Genomic DNA, 20,267 nt, shown 5'->3' with positions numbered 1-20,267 from the left:
GACAATCAAGAACATTCAACCACAAAAGAGGACACCAAATATAACAAGGAAAAACCCTTTGAATATAGGTAAAAAACCACGGAGAAAATTTCTTCCATTTCAATAAATGGGGATATAATAACTAAGTTCTCACTTGAGTTGGGAATCCACTACCCTAGGAAACATGAACAAAAAGAAATCAAGGAGAAAACATACCATAAGAATTTCCCAAAAGGTTGATGAAAGGAATCTGTAACTTCACCCTTGAACCCTAGAACAATGCCCATTGGTCTTCTTTTCTTCTCTCAATCAAATGCCTTTCTCTCATAATACCAAAACCCTAATGCTATTTATATATCTATATTTGGGCTTAGGAAATACCCAAATATAAAATACCCTAATATATGAGCTCATGGGTTGGACAAACATAGCCCAACAATCTCTCCTTCCAGCACTTGAGGAAGGAATGCCAATCTATAACCCCATCACATGGATTTTAAACCTGCTATCACAATGCATAACTGAAGCTTCTACTTGGGAACAACCTTTGTCAACATGTTTGAGGCATTGTTGTTTGTTTGAATCTTCTCCAACTTGGTTGAATTTTCTTCAACCATATCCCTCAACCACTTGAACATCTATTTGTTTTTCAATGATTTTCTATCTTTAGGAAGTTATACCAACTCATAGTTTTCATTTTTCTACAATGAATCAATCTCATCTTGCATAGTTTCCTAAAAACTTTGTGGCTTCTCCTCATCAATTATTAACATGTACTCAGAATAGGGATATCTAGTAGAGGGAGGATGCTCTCTAGTAAACCTCCTAACTTATGGTATCAAATCCTCCTGCTCCCTTTGCTCCTCATGCTCAACTAGCTCTTGTACAGGTATGTCATTTGCACTATCATCTCTTAGTAGCTCATCAATTTCCTCATTTTCATTTTTGGGCTGGTTTAATGATAAAAAAGAAAATAAAAAATAAGGGGTGAAGTGATAGAAAAAGAACTCTGTTCGAAGAGGAATAGGTACCAACTCAATGAAGTCATTATTTGTACCTTTAGATTGATTAACTTTGTCAAAATCTCCTAAGGTTTGATCATCTTGGAAGACCACATCTCTATTTCTCATCAATTTCTTCTTGGCTGGATCCCACAATTCATAACTATACCCAACAAATACATGTGGAATTGCCTTATCATCAAGTTTGGATATTTGTTCTTTAGGAACATGCACAAAACTTTTACATCCATAGACCCTTAAGTGAGAATAAGAAACATATTTTCCTGTCCATACCTTCTTTGGAACCTCAAAGTTCAATGGACCTAATGGAGATCTATTTATCAAATAACAGGTAGTTTGAGCAACTTCACCCTAAAACACCTTAGGCAACTTTGCAATCTTCAACATACACCTAACTCTCTCAATGATTGTAATACCTAGTACTAATGAATTAAATAGATAATAATGATGATCTTAGTACTTAACTTTAAACGTGCTTAATTAGATGTTAAAACTAGTTTAGTGTTAATATTGTTTAATTATGAATTAAACCTTGATTAAGGTTAAGTGGGATTAGTTAATGACTTAAGCATACTTATAGGTTCTTAGGGGCTGATTAGAGTTATGAAAACCTAAAAGACTAATGGGCAGCTATAGGTTTAATATTGAATAACTTGAAGGACTGAATAGCAATTTTGGAAAGTTGAGATTGGTGGCAGCCTTATAGCCTGCCACCACTTGCTTGGGGACCTTTTATAAGGACCTGCAACCTCGTTTTGGAGTCTTGTCTCTATAGCAGCCTGGGTTAGAGAGAGAGTCTAGAGAGAGAAAGTGAAAATTTGAGGTAAGGAAGTTGATTAATTTAGTAATTTTGGTATTTTTGAGTACCTAATGATATTTTGAAATGAATTAATAGTAAAGTTTGTGTAAAAGTTGAGTGTAATTGGTTATAAACATGTTTTAGTTATAAATCCAAATTAATTAAGGTTTAAAGTGTTTTAACTTAAGTATTTTATTGATGGAAAGATTAGCATACATCTTTGTTTAGTTTGGTTTGATTGAAAAGTAGATTAGTAAAACATGAGATTAATTAGGTTATTTGGACACTTTGGACTTGTTAATGGGTTAGGATTTAGGAAAATCAAAACAATTAGTGTTTAGTAATTACTTGGGGAATATTAATATGCATTGTAAAGATTGTTTAATTCAATTGAAAACCTATGGGCATGTAGATTAGAGAATATGAGAATTAAAAATTAGCAACAGTAAGTTGTTAAAAATTTGTAAGAAATGAAAATGTCATAAGTTTTAATTGCATAAATTTTCATGGTTAGGAAATCTAAATTATGTTGTTTCATTTCAGTTATTTGTAATAGGTAAAGATCGCCTACATAGAAGAATCACAAAGAGGAAGTCGGTGTAAGGTAGATAATTTTATGTTGTTCCATGGTGTATCTTGGTTTCTTTCCTTGAAACATTTATTGAAATTTCATGTCATTTCTATGATTTCATGAAATTTTTTAATGTGTCATTGCATCTCGATTTATTGTATTGAAACGTTACAACGATATTGGAACATATATTGGTATGATGATTCATGGTTTAGTGTTGAGGAAATGGTTCATGGTGTGGTTGCATTGTAAGAAGGATATGGAATAATAATGGATGATATCCAAAGAATTGATTGATATGTGGGAAGTGTTTATGTGAAGCTACATGCACTATCCTTTGATATATTGTTTATGTGGGACCATGGATTCTTGTGTGAAAGTCCCTAAAGCACTCGAAAAAGACACTCCAATGTGGGTGTATGAGGTTGGTCTTGCCCCTAGGTTTTAGTCCTTAAAGACAAGGGATTGGTCCTACCCTTAGGTATAAGTCCCAAAGACATGTGGTATGATTTACCATTGGGTTACAGTCCCATAATAGTCATATTATTATAGTAACCGAGTATCTTGTGGAGCATTGATATCTGATGTGTACATTGCTAGGGGTTAGTAGTTTATCAGTTGTGAAATGATGGATGAGGAAAAACAGAGATGAAACTAGCAAACACATGCATACATGTTTGACATTATTGCATATTTGTTAATGGTTATAAAATGTTTATCATACATGCTATTATATGTTTAATTTCAAGGTTTTTAATGGTAGGCTTAGGATGGTTATAAACTTTCCTACTGAGTTGTGAACTCACCCTATCACTTCCATTTTTAGATGCGGGTCAGAAGACCTATGTTAGAAATAATGCTTGAGCATTGTTTTTCTGTTGATTGGATTTTGTTTGCTCGATCGCATTGAAAGTGTTTTGAGGCATTGCCTTTGTATCATACAAATACTAAATTTTTTTGAAGGAATGATGTAATGTATATTTGTCATATACACTTGTAGTATGGGCTACCCGTAGTGAACTATGGGGTTTTGGTATATGTAAAGTAATGTAGTACAAGTTCTTTTTTATGAAACAGATCATATTTTGTTAACTAGTAGTTACAAAGTTTAATACATGATGTAAACCTTTTATAATAGGTTTCCATATTCTCTTTTTGCACAAATCAAGCAGGAACTCATCATTTAAATTTTTATATCCCCAAATTTTGGAAGCACTTATGTTGTATTTGAGTATCAATTGTTAAGTCTAAAACCCAGGGTGTGACAATGATAGTGCAATTCATCATTTCAGCCACACCATTATGATGTGAAGTGCCAAGAACTGTTTTCTCATGCCTTATATCATTCTTAGTGCAGTAAGTTTCAAACTCCCTTGAGGTGTACTCATTTTCATTATCAGACTTGAGACGCTTCAATTTTGTTCCCGTCTCTCTCTCAATCATGGCATGAAACTATAGAAAATGTTGAAAGACTTGATCCTTTAATTTGAGCAAATAAATCCATACCTTCTTGGTAGCATCATCAATGAAAGTAACAAAGTACCTGTTTCCTTCAAGAGTTTCCATATCCATGGGGCCACAAACATCAAAGTATACTAACTCCAACTTCTCTAACTTCTTCTTAGATCTGCTACTAAAGGAAACCCTATGATGTTTTCCAACCAAACAATGATCACAAGAAGACAAGGATTCATTTTTGGCCAAAGAAATTAAGGACTTCCTTGCCAAAACTTGCAGTCCTTTCTCACTCATATGTCCCAACCTTTTATGCCACAACTCCGAGGAATTGCACTTTATAGCATGTAACTCATCATTACAAACTTTCCATTGGGTCTTGTACAAAGTGCAACATACTTCTCCTTTTGTAACAACCAATGAGCCCTTAGTGAGTTTCCATTTGCCTTTGCCAAATTGATTTTCATAACCTTACTTGTCTAAGACAAAACCTGACATTAAATTAAGGCATAAATCTGGAACATGCCTTACATCTTTCAATGTCAACTTGTACCTCATATTGGTTTCAAAGTAAACATCACCCATCCCTACAATCTTGGAGTGACTAGAGTTTCCCATCTTAACTGTGCCAAAGTCTCCAACTTTATAATCAGAAAACAACTCCAAATGAGGAGTAGCATGGTAAAAGACTGTAGTGTCTATGATCCACTCAACTCCTTACTCATCTACATGTAAACACTCATTTGAGAGCACTAAAACTTCATCACTGTTGGATATAGAGGCTATGGTATTCTTTTCATCTTATTTTTCTTGATTCTGCCTATTCTATTCCCTTTTCCAAATTTGACAATTCCTTTTCATATGCCCCTCTTTTCCACAATGGAAACATTTGATTTTACCTTTGGATTGGGGCCTTCTCTCAAACTTGTCATGACCTTTTTGTCCTCTATTATTGTTTCTTCTTCTACTTTATGTAATGAGGGTCTGTGCATTTTCTGTGTTATAACCCTTCCTTCTTGTCTCTTCATCGAACACATTTCCCTTCACAAGCTCCATGGACAATGCATCATTCGAAACAGAGTTTCTAATAGTTACAACAAAAGTTTCTTAACTGTTTGGTAATGAACACAACAACAAAGATGCTTGCATCTCATCATCCATAAGCATTTTCATAGCAACCAACTGATTAATAATACTTTGAAAAGCATTCAAGTGATCTGTCATTAGTGTTTATTCCTTTAACTTCATGTTCACCAACTTCTTTAACAAGAAAATTTTATTCCCAATAGTTTTTTGTTTAAACATGGATTCCAATTCCTTTCAAAGATTATGGGCATTTGTTTCATTTGCCATATGGTGACGTGAGGATGTGTCAATCCATTGCCTAATATAGGCAATTGCCTTTTTGTTCATCTTATTCCATTCCAAATCAGAAATATCTTTGGGTTTGGCTTGTTCACCGTTAAAAGTATCTGACAAATCTTTAATGGTGAGAAAATCTTCCATCATGGACTTCTATATAACCCAATTTGAATTGTTAAGTTTTATCATGGAGGTTGAGTTCCCTTCTATCTTCATCCCTTTCAAGAACAAAAGTTCCCACAATCAAGCTCTGCTACCACTTGTTGGGAAGATAAATGAAGAGATCTAGAATATTAACCTACTAAGGTTAAAAAATTCCTCCATAAGAATAACAACCACTCAACAATAATAACCACCTTTCAAGAATAATAACTTAACAAGAATCAAGAATGGTAATCAAGAACATTCAACCACAAAATAGGACACCAAATATAACGTGGAAAAACCCTTTGAATAGAGGTAAAAAACCACAGAGAAAATTTCTTCCACTTCAATAAATGAGGATACAATAATTAAGTTTTCACTTAAGGTGGGAATCCATCACCTCAAGAAACATGAACAAAAAGAAATCAGGGAGAAAACATACTACAGGAATTTTCCAAAAGATTGATGAAAGGAACCTACAACTTCACCCTTGAGCCCTAGAACAGTGCCCATAAAAACAACCCAGTTATTCTTTTCTTTTCTCAATCAAATGTCCTTCTCTCATAATACCAAAACCCTAATGCTATATATATATATCCATATTTGGGCTTAAGGAATACCCAAATATAAAATACCCTAATATATGGGCTCATGGGCTGGACAAACATAACACAACATGTTCTTTAGGAAGTTTTCTTCTTTTTATTAAATGAGCAAAGTTTGATTTTGAATATTAGCAAGATGTAAGCTATGTGTCATAGGATGCTTCAAATGAGCCTCCCCATGGGTTTATATAGAGCTTAGGAAGCTTTTGGAGACTCTTGGAGCCATTTACACTTAGCCATTAGTGGGAAGAGTGTGGAAGGTTCTAGAGATGCCTAGAGAAGTCCATACATTTCTACACTATGGTGGAAGGCATGGGAAGAGTCCAAGACTTTCTAGAGAATTCTAGGAACCTCTTGTATATTCTTGTACATAGGATTGTACATAGAATTGTGTAGGGTATTTTAGAATCTTCTTGATTTGTAAGGAACCCTTCAAGGTTCTAGAGAGTTCCATTGGTACTTATAAATAGGTGAGACCCTCATTTGGCCAAGGCACCACCCAAATGACTCCCTAACCAAGCAAGTGAGCTTCCAAGCATTGTTTATCTTCCTTTGAAAGCAAAAAAGCTTCCATTATTTAAGAATTGCCTACTACGCCTTCTAAAGCTTCCAAGTCGTGAATATCTTAGCCTAGCGAGCTAAGCATGGGAGAGTCAGGCTAACTTAACAAGATCAAGTGTTTAGACTTGTCTAAGTATTGCACGGGCTTAGGAAAAGAACAAGTCCGTGACATATGGGTGCCTTTTCTTACAACATGTTCTTAGGGAAGTTTTCTTCTTTTTATTAAATGAGCAAAGTTTGATTTTGAATATCAGCAAGATGTAAGCTATGGGTGTTTTTTCTTACAACATGTTTTTAGGGAAGTTTTCTCCTTTTTATTAAACGAGCAAAGTCTGATTTTGAATATCAACAAGATGTAAGATATGGGTCCCTTTTCTTAATCACCGTGTCATCAAGAGGATTGCTTTCCAGCACATTTCTTTGAATTCATTGCACTCTAATCCATTGACAGTGTTGTCGTAAGGGATTCCTCTTATGAAATAGGCACCATTTTAGAAAAAAGTTTTGAAAGTCTTTTCTAACATGAAGAATGTATTGAAAGAATGGTATTTGGAAAGAAACTAAAGATTGTCCCATAAAAAAACAAAACTGGAAGAAAGCAGACCTCTTTTCCTTATTTATTTGACTAATGTGAGCACAACATTAAACCACATCACCATGAGATTCTTATTGAGAAGAATAACAAAAATTTCTCAGGTTAGAGAAATATCGAGAATGACAACAAAATTTCATGGGAAGTCCAGTTCATCACGAGAGATATTGATGGAATGGACCATGTAAATAAGAAAATGAAAATAATAGGAGAAATAAGAGAAAATAAAATGTCCTTTGGCAGAGCCTGGCTGCAATTCAAGTTTCCACAACCCACCAGGAGAGGCTCAAAGTATGGCTGGTTGGTATCAAAGTTTTTAAAGGCGTTTCTCGGGCACGCCTTGAAGCGCCTCAGGGCGAGGCAGGGCGAAAACGCCTTGAGGCGTAAGAAATAAAATATGATTCCTGAAAGGCATACGCCATTTCTAGTTAGGCGTGACTGAGACGCGCTTTGATCGCGCCTTTTACGCTCCAAGAAGAAGGCGTACGCTTTGTGGGAGCTGATGTGGCCATGAACAAAAATTAAAAAAAAAAAACCCTAAGTAATCCCTGAAACCCGAGTCCAGATTGAAAACTTTGGCAAACACAAATTGGGAGAAAAACTCAAAACGAAACCCTACCTCAAGCGGCGACGAAGTGCTCAACTTTAGGTGGTGACCAACAACAGTGCATTTTCTCTGGTGGCGATCTATCTCGTTTATCTCCAAGTATGTTGCAAACTCACAATCTCCCTTTCTTCGTCTCCCATGTTTTCCACTCTCTTCATCTCTTCATATTTTTCCCTATCTCGGCTTCATCTCTCATGGTTTTCTCCCTCTTCCATGGTTTCTTACTCTTCGTCTCTCTCGGCAATCGACACAGAGGCTTATCTTTCTTACAGTCAACTTTTCATTGATTTTTTTATTTTATTAAATCAACTCTGCCTCTTCATACTATATATATGTATATATATATTTAAATAATTTTGACCAAACCCTCTACCAATAAGTTGTTTCTACCTTCATCCATTTTTATTTTTTAAATATTCTAATTTTAATTCACAGTTTGACTAAGGAAGATGAGAAGCTTTTGTTAATAACATTTTTTTTTTGAAGTTTTTTAGTTATTTTTAATATGTTTGCTTCTAGGAAATCATTCAGAAAGGAAAAAAAGTTTTAAAAATGATTTTTAATGTTTATAATAAAATAAAGTATGAACCAACAAATATAATTAAAATTATATAAAAGATAATTATTTTTGAATTTTTATTTTTTTATTTCTGGTTTAATTTTAATTTTCACCTAAATTTTCTTTATTTCATTATTAAATTCCAATTAAAATTTGTGTATAATTTTTAAATTCCTTTAAAAAAATATTAGTTTTTTAAATTTAAACCAATTAAATTTTGTATTTCATTTTAAAATTCATTTCAATTATGCCTTGTTATTATTTTTAAGTCAATTATATTGTTATATGGAAATTTGAATATTATTATTGGTGGTTTTTTTTAGAATGAGTTCCTCCGATTCGAAAAATTCAAGAAAAGATTTTGTATGGAAGTATGTTATTGAAGTTTTTGGGGAGCAATATTTAATATGTAAATTTTGCAATCAAAGATGCATGAGAGGGGTGAATAGACTAAAACATCACTTAGCCAGAACTCATCATGGTATGAAACCATGCAACAAAGTTAGTGAAGATGCTAGATTGGAATGCAAAGAGGCACTGTACAATTTTAAGGATCAAAAAACAAAAAGAAATGAATTGCTCCAAGAAATTGGTATGAGTTCAACTTCAATGTATGAGAGTGCCTTGTTTAAAACAATAGGGACATTAGGGAGTAGGAGTGTAAGTGGGAGTGGGGAACCTATTCCTAGGGGACCCATGGATAAATTTACCACTTCACAACCTAGACAAAGTACTTTGAATTCAAAGTGGAAGCAAGAAGAAATGAAGGAAGTGTGTAAAAAAATTGGTAGGTTTATGTATTCAAAAGGTATCTCATTCAACACTGTGAATGATCCTTATTGATTTCCTATGATAGATGTTGTTGCAAATTTTGGGCCCGGGTTTAAGCCTCCATCCATGCACGAATTGAGGACATGTATTCTTAAAGAAGATGTGAATGACCTAAGTATCATTATGGAAGATCACAAAAAAGCTTGGAAACAATATGGATGTTCAATTATGTTAGATGGTTGGACAGATGGAAAAGTAGGCGTCTTATCAATTTTTTGGTGAATAGTCCTACTGGCACTTGGTTTATGAAATCAATTGATGCTTCTGATACAATAAAAAATGGGGAATTGATGTTCAAATATCTTGATGAGGTGGTTGAAGAAATTGGAGAGGAGAATGTTGTGCAAGTTATCACTGATAATGTCTCTAATTATGTGAATGCTGGAATGAGGCTTATGAAAAAAAGAAGAAGATTGTGGTGGACTTCTTGTGCTGCTCATTGTATTGATTTGATGTTGGAGGATATTGGAAAGTTAAATGTTCATGCTACTACACTTTCTCGAGCTAGGCAAGTAGTGAAATTTATATATAGGCATACTTAGGTTCTTAGCTTGATGAGAACATTTACAAAAAATCATGAACTTCTTCGTCCAACAATTATACAGTTTGCTACTGCATTTCTTACTCTCCAAAGTCTTTATAAACAAAAGCAAGCTCTTATAGCAATGTTCTCCTCAGAAAAATGGTGTTCAAACACATGAGCTAAAAAGGTAGAAGGTGTGAAAACTCGAAGTACAATGTTGTTTGATCCAAAATTTTGGCTTCATGTTGCTTTTTGCATAAAGACCACTATTCCATTAGTTAGTGTCTTGAGAGAGGTTGATTTAAAGAAAAGACCAACCATGGGTTATATTTATGAGTTGATGGATTCAACTATGGAGAAGATTGCATTTAATTGTCATGGCGTGGAGAGAAAATATGGCCCAATTTGGAAAAAAATTGATGCAAGATGGACTCCGCAACCTCATCGACCTTTACATGCAGCAGGTTATTATTTTAACCCTCAATTGCGTTGGACTCATATGACCAAGCAATGAGTGAATTTGGGAGTTGTATTGCAATTGATTCTCGAACATTAAGAAGTCCTACAAGTTGGTGGATGTGTTTTGGGGGTTCAACACCGGAGTTGCAAAAGTTTGCTATTCGAGTCCTTAGCCTTACTTGTAGTGCTTCGGGATGTGAAAGAAATTGGAGCACATTTGAATCGGTAATACTTCTATTTTTCTAAATTTTTATACATATATTTCTATTTCAATGTTAAAGAACTTTATTTCATTTTAACACATAAATTTGTTTCTTTTATTATTTGTAGATCCATACAAAAAAAAAAAAAAGACTTGAACATCAAAGGTTGAATGCTCTAGTGTATGTAAGGTACAACACTAGATTGAGAGAGCGAAGTTTGCAAAGGAAACAAAATGTTGATCCAATTTTGGTAGAGGAGATTGATTTGGATGATGAATGGATTGCGGAGAAAAAAGATCCCCTCCTCCCCCTTCATCTTTGTTGGCTTCAAGATAATGAGTTATTCAATGTTAATGCTATTAGAGTTGTGTCATCCAACTCCCAAGAGACTCAAGCATCATCGGATCACATGGTTTCTTCACATTCCTACAAAAGGAAACATAATGAAGTACCAAGTAAGTACTCAAAAATTGAAGTCATAAATTTGATTAAATTTAATAAAAAAAAATTATAATATTTACTCCTAATTAATACTTTATGCTAGGTACAAGTGGAGGCAAAGAGAAAGAATTGAATTTGACACCAATTGATGAAGATGAAGATTTATATGAAATGGGGATACATGATAGTGGACATTTTCCTAATATTGATACATTGGATGAGGATGATGATGACCTTGGGGATGAGGATTTAAGTTGAAACAATTTACTCTAGTTGTTATTTCATGACTTAGTTATGAATTTTTTGTAAAAGTTTAGAACTATTATTATGGTTGACTCTATTTTCTATTTCATGACTTAGTTATGGTTTTTTGTTAAAGTTTGAAGCTATTAGTATAGTTGAATCTAGAATCTATTTTATGATTTTGTTATGGTTTTTTGTGAAAGTAGGGAACTAGTATGCTTTTTTTATGATTCTAATGAATTGTTTTCATGTTTTTATTTATGCTATTTTATTTTATATATTTTAAAATATTAATTAATTATACAATGTGAGACTCAAAAAGCTTACGCCTCGCCTCACGAACACAAAAACACCTCGTCTTTAAAAACTTTGGTTGGTATTAACAGAAAAGATGACAGCAGGAATGTTACTTAAAATCTAAAAACTAGCAAACAACATAACTATGCACATATAACTAAGAATAATGCATTGTTGTTAAGGATAAGGAGACAGATGAGGCTCACAAGTTTTTTTGTTCATAGTCCTCTGAGTGTCTGCATTTCTAGTTGCATCATCTTTCAACTCCTCTTCTTTTTCCTGAATTTCAACAGACCATCACAAATCAACTGCTTGATTGAACAAAGAAGGACTTCAAAGGGAGAAAATGCAGACAATGTAAGTTCGTGAAATTAAGGGAAGTTCCCTTTTTTTTTTTTTTCCTGTTTTTTCAAGATATCTGTAGTACACAAAATCTAAAAAATATAAAGCTGCTGGGTTGATGAATAACCTCCTCCTCAATTTGGGCCTGCAACTTATCCCAATCTATCACTTTTGCTTTTGAAGATGGATTGGTAGGCCTCTGATCTACAGCTCCAAAATCATAATTGGAAGGCAAACTATCAATAGGAAAAAACACAACTGCAATCTCTTCTTCTTTTGCTTGATAATGAAATCATATATACAAGCCAATTGTCCAATCCATAACAAAGGGACTTGATGTGTGGCCAGCAAGTACAAACCGCAATGGTATTCACTCATTAAAGATAGCACCAAACTGATAAGCTTGTGATCAATAGCACCATATAAAATGAAAACTGAAGCATACATATATAGAAGCATGTTTGCCTACCAGATGGCATTTGAAGCTTTTTGGGATCTGTACCTTTGTCGCTAATTTCAAGAGATGGCCAGTTCAGGGCCTCAGCTTTGGCAAGGCGGATCTCCACTTTGGTGGACATTACTGCATATCTGCTGTTATCAGGTATGATCTGTTCTCCGTGCAGCCAAACACCAAAAGCAAAATTACTTGGAAACCAAAATCAGAATTATGGTAAGCATTATATGCTTTCTCGGGATTTTACTTTTGGTCTACAACGGCAAAAGCAAGATTCCTACCATCACGAAGGGTGGTTGTAGATCAGATGGATGGATATATAAATAAATAAAAGGCAACCCAATTGAAGGCAAACAAAAAGGTGGTGCTCAGATTGATATCATATATCCCTATAGACAAGCTGAAATAATGAAAATGATGGGCAAGTCAAGAATTATAAAGTTCGAAATGAAAACTTGTATATATACAAAGATTCTACATTTTTGGGCTAAAGCCCTAGTGTTCTATGGAGAAAATTTGCTGAGATGCAAGGCACAGAGCAGATAGGGATGGAGGTAGATGAAGAAACTATGTTTACAAAAGCAGTAGAAGTTTGAAAATGAGGATAGCTGAACATTTGAAGTAAGGCGCAGAAATTGATTATATGGACAGCTGAAAGTTTAAGTGAAGCTCCCATGAAAATACCTTTCCAAATAATCGAAGATGAAGATAATATGGAGTCAGACCAGGAACTTCAATGGCAACACTTAACTGCAAGATACAAGTACATCATAGCTTATTAGCCCCCATACCCTTTTAAGGAGAATTGCAGATCCAACTAACATTTGAAATGAAGTAAATATATGAATAACAATGAGAAGTTTCAGAAGGTTAATAAAAACAACTTTTTTTTCCTTTTTCTTTTTCAATTTTTACATATTGTGGAAAGGGAACTGTCCAGAAGATATGCATACTGTCTGTACAGCAAAGTGAACGACCACGTTATTTTCTGGTATACCCTTTGCAAATATTGTCACAACCACTTCCTCAGGCTTCTGGTAGTATTCATGCCTGTTAAATATTTATTGTCAGCAAACCATACAGCTGAGACAGTAGTTCAAAAACGTAACTTCGTCAATGCTATTGTGTAAAGATAAGCTAGCATGTAAGTATTCTCTCTAATACATTCATTATTATAAAAGCATGAATGGTGGTAGTGGTAGTGACAGAAAATGAGGCATTGGTGATAGTTCGATGGCTGCAGCGGTGGTGGTGGTAACAATGGTAACATCAGTGATTGTGGTGGTAGTGTGTGGAAAGAAGCAATGATAGTGATAGTTTAAATGAAGGTAACAGTGGGCAGGAGCAGTGGTGCAGTGGAAGTAAAGGAAGCAGTCCACTGGAGTAGTAATGGCAAGGCCAGAGGCAGTCTGCGCAACTATATCCTTAACAATAATTAAAAATGTAACCTAAGCATGAGTTATTTAGCCTTCCATTTAAATATTTAAGGACATGTACCAATAAGAGATTCCTAAAATTTAAACATGTAACAAAATCCTTACTTCTAGAATTTGTGGAAATCCATCATAATTGGAAAAATAATTTTCCATGAGTGCAGTGTCCGCACACTTGCAAAACATGATTTCAATATTTCATTATCATTTACAATAATTCTTAATACAAAATAAGTGTGGCTTCTATTGGCTTTAAAATGGAAACTATTCAAAATATATTTTAGAGGCTAATTGTCTCATCAGGAATAGAGGTTGTGGGCTACACACTAAAAATGGAAGGTAGCAACAACCTGTATTTTGGTTTTGCTAATGCTGTGGATGCACCACGTCCAACAGTTATACTAGCATTTTCCACTGCAAGAGCACCCAAATCCATCAATATCTAAATCATAAACATGTCATAGACTCAAATAAATTCTGAAGTAACAAAATCTTTCAATCTCTTATTAACATTTGAAAAAAATTAAAAATGATAAGCAAAAGGTGTTGTGAACATAGAAACATTTAAAACAACATTCCTTTTCTTTTTTTATTAGAAACAAATTATACCCTGATCTGGATAAAGGATCCATATAAAGGATGAGTAACCCCAAATTTGCACAAAACCAAAAAAGATATATGATTGAACCTCCTCCAATGTACAAAGGAGACCTATACATTAGGATAGTACCACATGAGGTTCTACAATATAAAACAAAACATCACTCCATGGGGATTAACACATCTCCTTCAAAAAGAAACCAAGACTAATGCTCCTCTCCTTCCTATTCAAACCCTTTTGATCAACATACAAAATACCAGTCAAGTAGAACAACATTGAGAGGAATGCCTTTAAAGGTTGTGGTACAAAGAGGCCTAGAAAGAGTTAGGAATAAAAATGAATTAAATCCCACATCTCTGAAGTCCTCCACTTGTCCTAAAAAATCCTTACATTTCTTTCCCACCACACAAAGTAGATCACTGTGTGATAGGTGATTTGCCATATGACTTTATCTTTGTTGGTGGTGCTCCTCAAATATCTAAAAGAAATGATCATCATGTCACATATACTTCTAGGATGAACCAACTCCGAGCTGGCTAATTTAAATGGTCTATGTCATAGCTCCAAAGTCAACATATAGTGTGAAATCCGATGATCGACTAATTTTTCACTCCCATAGACAAAATACAACACTTGAGATGACGAACTTTCGAAGAACATTCTAAATTATCTCCCCATTTGTGATGACGAAAAAATTCAAAGAGAAAAGAAAGGCTGATAACTAGAATTTTCTGTCAAAAACATTGTTAAAAAGGGTACAAAATGTGCTGCACAGAGTAAGCCATTACACTGATATGCAAACTTACCCAAAATGAATGGAGTTCATAGTATATCTATATTTACTCTTCTTTTATTCTCCGTGTCCCACATTTTAAGGCCAGAAGGATGCATCTAATATAAAGAAAAAAGTGAATAGAGAAAGATGGAGCAGAAAGACTCAGATTCAGCGAAGTTCATAATATTAGGAAGATTGAGTCAAACAGGGCATATATCCATTTGTTGTCGGGAGTTGGATAGATAAAAGTAAATCGTTAAAACTGTCTTTAAACTAGACAAGGACTTTAAAGAGGAGTCTGCAGGAGGATGCCAGATCCTTATGAAACACAACTCATAGTTTGCCACATGAATGAAGCTCCAATTTCTACAGAAAATGTGAAATTTCTTTCCTTAATTTCCCCATAAATAGGTGTCATTTTGAAGCCTGTTCAACCACACCATCACTATTTTAACCTCATGACACCAGCACTGCCACCACCAGCACCCACACTGTCATTGCTGCCACCCAAAGTGATTCCAACAGTGTTCACCACTGTCACTATCACCATCTCATATGACTAATTCTTTGGAGCTTATATACTCATTCAAGCATCTAAATTGATTTTAAATCATGGGTTTTCAAATCTCTTCATTGCCAGAATCCTAAAAAAAATTCAAATGCAGCCTCCTTTTATGCCAAAATCCTTTTCTATCAATTATAAATTCCTCTAAACCAATCCACAACAATCTCTAACTCTGATTCTCAGTTAGTGTTTGGATTTTAACCATCTTGTATCATGCGTTATATGTTCTCTATAAACAATAAAGGCAGTATGCTAAGGTCATGGAATATCACTCATTCCTTTTCTCCTCTTTCCTTTTTTCTAATGCACAAGAGAGAGAGAGAGATTAATAACTATTTATTTTCTAGAGTTGAAATCACAAAGCTCATAAACTTTTGTTTGAATGTAATCTGAATTCAATTGGATTTCTTGCCATTTCAGGTAGGACATTAGGTCAGTAGCCTAACATAAAATTTTTTGTAGGTGTATGTTAACATGACATGCTTTTACATATGAGGTTAGTGGAATCTGGTTTTATGAGAAACAAGAGTTGCAGCCTAGTAGGGAGCTGGAATCCCAAGATATGGGGCCCATATGACATGCTGTTCATGGTTTACTTGGTCTCTAGAATGTCGCCTAGCTATCACAGTCCCATTTTGGAGTTATTCTTGTTAAGCGTTCAGTTCAATAGCTCCAACTTTCCTGTAGCTTTGGGAGTCTTTGTTATTTTAAACCAAAAACCAAGATGAGCTAAGTACACTTTGTAAAGCTCATTCGTGTGTGCATGCTTGGGGAGGACGGCACTATAATCAGTACTCTTTTCCAACTTTTTAAGAAAATACATCCCAATTTCATATCATATTGCTCTTCCAGTGCAGTAAAGCTCTAAACATCAAGATTCTCATATGAAATTCAACATTAATAACTCATAAAACGCGCCACCATATGATCTCAGATTTTAACAGCCTTAGTCAGAATCTATCAAGAAAGACAAGGTATAATAATGCAAGCTCACTTCCAATGATTATGTGAAATAAGGCAAGTGCATACCGGCAATACAATCGTTACATTCTTTAATCAACTTGGCAAACCTTGGATCATTTTGTGCAAATCGAACACCTTTTTCAAGGGCGACCTTGGCAGTTTGATATTCTTCAAGCTTAAAACAAGCAATGCTGAAGAAATGTAAAAGTCAACAATTTAATTTATTAAAAGAATTATTAAAAGGTGGAACACTTCATTATTTTTGTAATGCATTTATGATTTAAAGGATAATTAACCGCTTCAAACACAAGATATAGAGCAAAAGGCAAATTTATGCTACCATAAGAGAACTAATTGACATCTCCACATTGTAAAACATTAAGTAATGTAATGTGTAAAGCAAGGAAGGATTTGTAAGATAAGGCTTCCCAATAAACAATCCACAATCTTATGCCATATTAATTATAACAAAAACAAATGACATCATAAACTAAATTATGGAAACATTGCACACAATAGCAAGTGAGCACAAAAGAACCAAAACAGATGGAAATGAAGATAGTTGTGATACTACACCAGTGAATTTCATTTTTCCTTGTAAATTAACAATTGAAGAATGAATTGTCTCCCCTGGTGTCCCCAAATGAGATGCCTCCCAAAAAGGAGAATTTAGACTCCGAAGGAAACACATATATTACATGCACATAAAATACACACGTACATATGTGCATGTGTTATATGCACACATGTTACTATCCAATTATTTCGAGCCTACTCTTCTTTCTAAGCTCCCTTGAGAAACAGCAATGCTTTGTTTAAGGGAAGTTATAATGATTGGCTATTGCATATTTTTTATTTCATCAGAAATTACAAAATCAGTTCGAACCATTTCTGTCAGTAATATATGGAAATTAGCGAAGGAAATCCTTCTTCTGAAAAATAAGCACACATCATAAACCTCTCCATAGTTTGTTGCTTAGTGTAAACATTAGATATTTCATATAATAAAGACTTTCCGTTAAAAAGAAAGTGATGACAGGAAAAGGTCCTATAATTGCATGAACAACTCAAGCTGGCTTAATCAACTCCTGATGGATCAGGCTCAAAACTAGATCCATGGCTAAATGGCTAAAGTTTGATTTATATACCAGATAACTACGTGAAATACCAAACACTATATCACAAATTAAATTGATCAGTGATTCGGTGGTGCCGAACATAAAGCACAAAACCGAAAAACATCACAGTAACTATAGTTTATTCACCCTTTCCGCAGATACGCCTTCGCCATTGAAGGATCCAACTGAATCGCCTTGATTGCATCGCCGACAGCCTCTGCCCAAAAGAAAATAAAATCAAAATCCTATTTCATCACACAACAATCGCTATGATTTTCACGGATTACAAACAACAAACAACGAAAAACGTGTGCGTGTACACGAAGCTCGCAAACGTCAACATCAGCTGCTCCTCAGCTATCATGAAGTAGAAATAGAAAAGGAATGACAGAAACTGAATAACAAACGAACATCAAAATCAATGCATCATTTTCATGTAGAAATCGAAAGAGTACCAAGATAATCATGGAGCATGATGTTCGCCTGAGCTCTGCTGGCGAGGAGTTCGGCATTGTTAGGTCTGATCTTAAGGGCCTTGGAGAAGAGATCGACGGCGAGTTTGTAGTCCTCATCGATGAAAGCAACACCTGCCTTGCGCTCAAGTTCGACCGCCATTGACAGAGCAGAAAGAAAGTTCTAGAGAATTGTATTTGAATTAAGAGTGGAAGGCGGGCAGGGGAAGTGGAAGTGGGAGTGGGAGTGGGAGTGGGAGTGGTATTTATAGTGTGCGTTTTGGTGCCAGTGGAGTGCGATGGCCCCGGGGTCGGTTAAATATTATTTGTATTTCAGTTGGCTAGATTCATGCAACACATACCTTCTCATCATCATCCCTCCAGGAATCCCCCCACCCCCACCTTTTTTTTTTAATAAAAGAAAAAGAAAAAAAAATTGTATTATATCCGCAACGTGAGGAAATCGTTTTCTAAATTTGAAAGTGTAAAATAAAATAAAATAAAATAAAATTCACTCTGAATTTCTTTATGAAAGTATAAAAAAATGTATTCTTGAATAATGTGATTCTGTTTCTCAACTTTTTTATAACCAACCAACTAATCAAACAAAAAAAATTATAATATTTTTCTTACCTTTTTATAAGCGGTGGAACAACGCTAACCTTGGAGCTCCAAGATCTAATAGTCCAAATTCTCTAAATAAGTACATGTTAAAAATGGTCAAACGGTCTAACAAACTGTAAGTATCGTGCATAAAACATAATATTCAAATCATTACTACAAGGTATTATAGGTGGGCTAAACCATCTTCTAGCTACATGTAAATATTACACCAATAATTAAGATATAAATTTTGAAATGATTATGAATCTATGATAGAAGAGGAGAATTGTTTTATATATAGTTATATAATCTAAATTCTTTTAAACTAAGATTGGAAAAAATTATGATGCTAATTTGGCATAATATCAAATCTTAAATCTAAGTTTTTAAAGTGCAGGGTGAAAGATAAAGCACAAAGTAATGAGATGTTAGGTATAAAGTAATACAATCGGAATGATGTCAAAATACACTTATGACACATTGTAATTGATAGTACATTTTTTTATACTATTCAATACTAGACTTTTATCCGTTAAAATGAGGTGTTATATAGTATCTAAAAATCATCAATATTTTTAAATGTTATACTAATGAAATACCACCACAAACTTGGTGATGATTATGTTAATGAGGGAAAAGAAATAGAAAATTAAACAAATATTTGGTAAGAAATATAATTAAAATTAATTGGAAACTTATCTATTTTCAAATTATTTAATTTTTATATAAAAAATAAAATAAGTTAAATGAGTTTGAAGTAACATATAAAAATAATTTATTAATTTAATTTCTTAAATTTATATTTCCTTTTACTTTTATTTTTCTTCCCTATTTTCCCTAATTTTTTTAAACTAAAGATTCTCATGTCTTTTATATATGTTGATTGAATTAACATTGAACACCTAGAAGATGGATTGGTTGATTAAAATTTTCCATTATTGCTTACCAGTAATAGTGGAATCAATGGTCTAAAGCCAAAAAAAATTCCATCCAAGCTTGGTTGAGAAAGAGTTATGAGTTATAAAACAAATATATATATATATATATATATATATATATTAATTTGGGCGGGCATAATAACGAGATCAAATATTTTGCCTTTTGGAGCTCTATGGTAATGATGTAGCATCGTAAGCTGTCACACCCTTGAATATCAACCAATTTTTTTCATTGAGTGTGCGGTGCTAAGGACCCTTCCTTAGCCAACTTTTCTTCCCAGCCCTTAGAAAAACAAAGTAACAAGCAATCACGATTACAGGAACACCATTCCCAACTTGTATTACTCAATTCTACAAGATACAAAATTGTCTTCCAAGTGTCTCAACACTCGGCCTAAGTTAGAGTACAATGCTTGGAACCCTTTAAGCATTCAAAGACACATTCCATGCTCTCATTCTCTATCTTAGATGCAGGAGGCCCTTTTAAAAGACCTAACCTGCAACTTACAATTTGAATTTCAAAACCAAGGAGTCTGGTGGTGGTTATGCAACTGCCACAACCGCCCCAACTGTTTGCATAACCACCCAGTTGGAGACATTGCTTCAGTCCAAGATGTCTCCTTGCACCAACCATCAGCACCACAACCACTTGTCAATCCCTTGTAGCTAAATGTTGTCATTATCACTTGCTGACACTAGCTAGCTGGCATTCCCTAAAGCCTTTCCCATCAAGCTGCTAATGAGTCCCCCTAACAAGCTGCCTCCTCCCC

At 34.3% G+C, this 20,267-nt stretch overlaps 1 protein-coding gene across 1 annotated transcript; it reads right to left on the bottom strand.

The window, feature by feature from the left end:
* Positions 1-10,481: 10,481 nt before the first annotated feature.
* Positions 10,482-18,180, bottom strand: LOC100265531 (protein SGT1 homolog). Its single transcript, XM_019225987.2, has 10 exons — positions 17,960-18,180; positions 17,652-17,721; positions 16,453-16,577; positions 13,833-13,896; positions 13,003-13,099; positions 12,734-12,799; positions 12,098-12,203; positions 11,723-11,799; positions 11,460-11,532; positions 10,482-10,698 (listed from the first exon to the last, which is right to left on the bottom strand). Coding segments are annotated over exons 1-10 (840 nt in total). The 5' UTR covers positions 18,120-18,180; the 3' UTR covers positions 10,482-10,696.
* Positions 18,181-20,267: the final 2,087 nt, after the last annotated feature.

This window comes from Vitis vinifera, chromosome 2 (assembly GCF_030704535.1).
Source record: "Vitis vinifera cultivar Pinot Noir 40024 chromosome 2, ASM3070453v1".
Classification (NCBI taxonomy): domain Eukaryota; kingdom Viridiplantae; phylum Streptophyta; class Magnoliopsida; order Vitales; family Vitaceae; genus Vitis; species Vitis vinifera.
The sequence above is the reverse complement of the archived record's forward strand: the minus strand, read 5'-3'. Positions and strand labels throughout refer to the sequence as shown.

What these genes read in the sequence shown, in the direction of transcription:
- LOC100265531 (XM_019225987.2), bottom strand. Translation starts at nt 18,119, where the DNA reads ATGGCGGTCGAACTTGAGCGCAAGGCAGGTGTTGCTTTCATCGATGAG. An exon ending in TTCACTTTGCTGTACAGACA is followed by an intron (nt 12,800 to 13,002) that starts GTATGCATATCT and finishes TGTATCTTGCAG; the next exon opens with TTAAGTGTTGCCATTGAAGT. An exon ending in AGGCCCAAATTGAGGAGGAG is followed by an intron (nt 11,533 to 11,722) that starts GTTATTCATCAA and finishes GTTGAAATTCAG; the next exon opens with GAAAAAGAAGAGGAGTTGAA.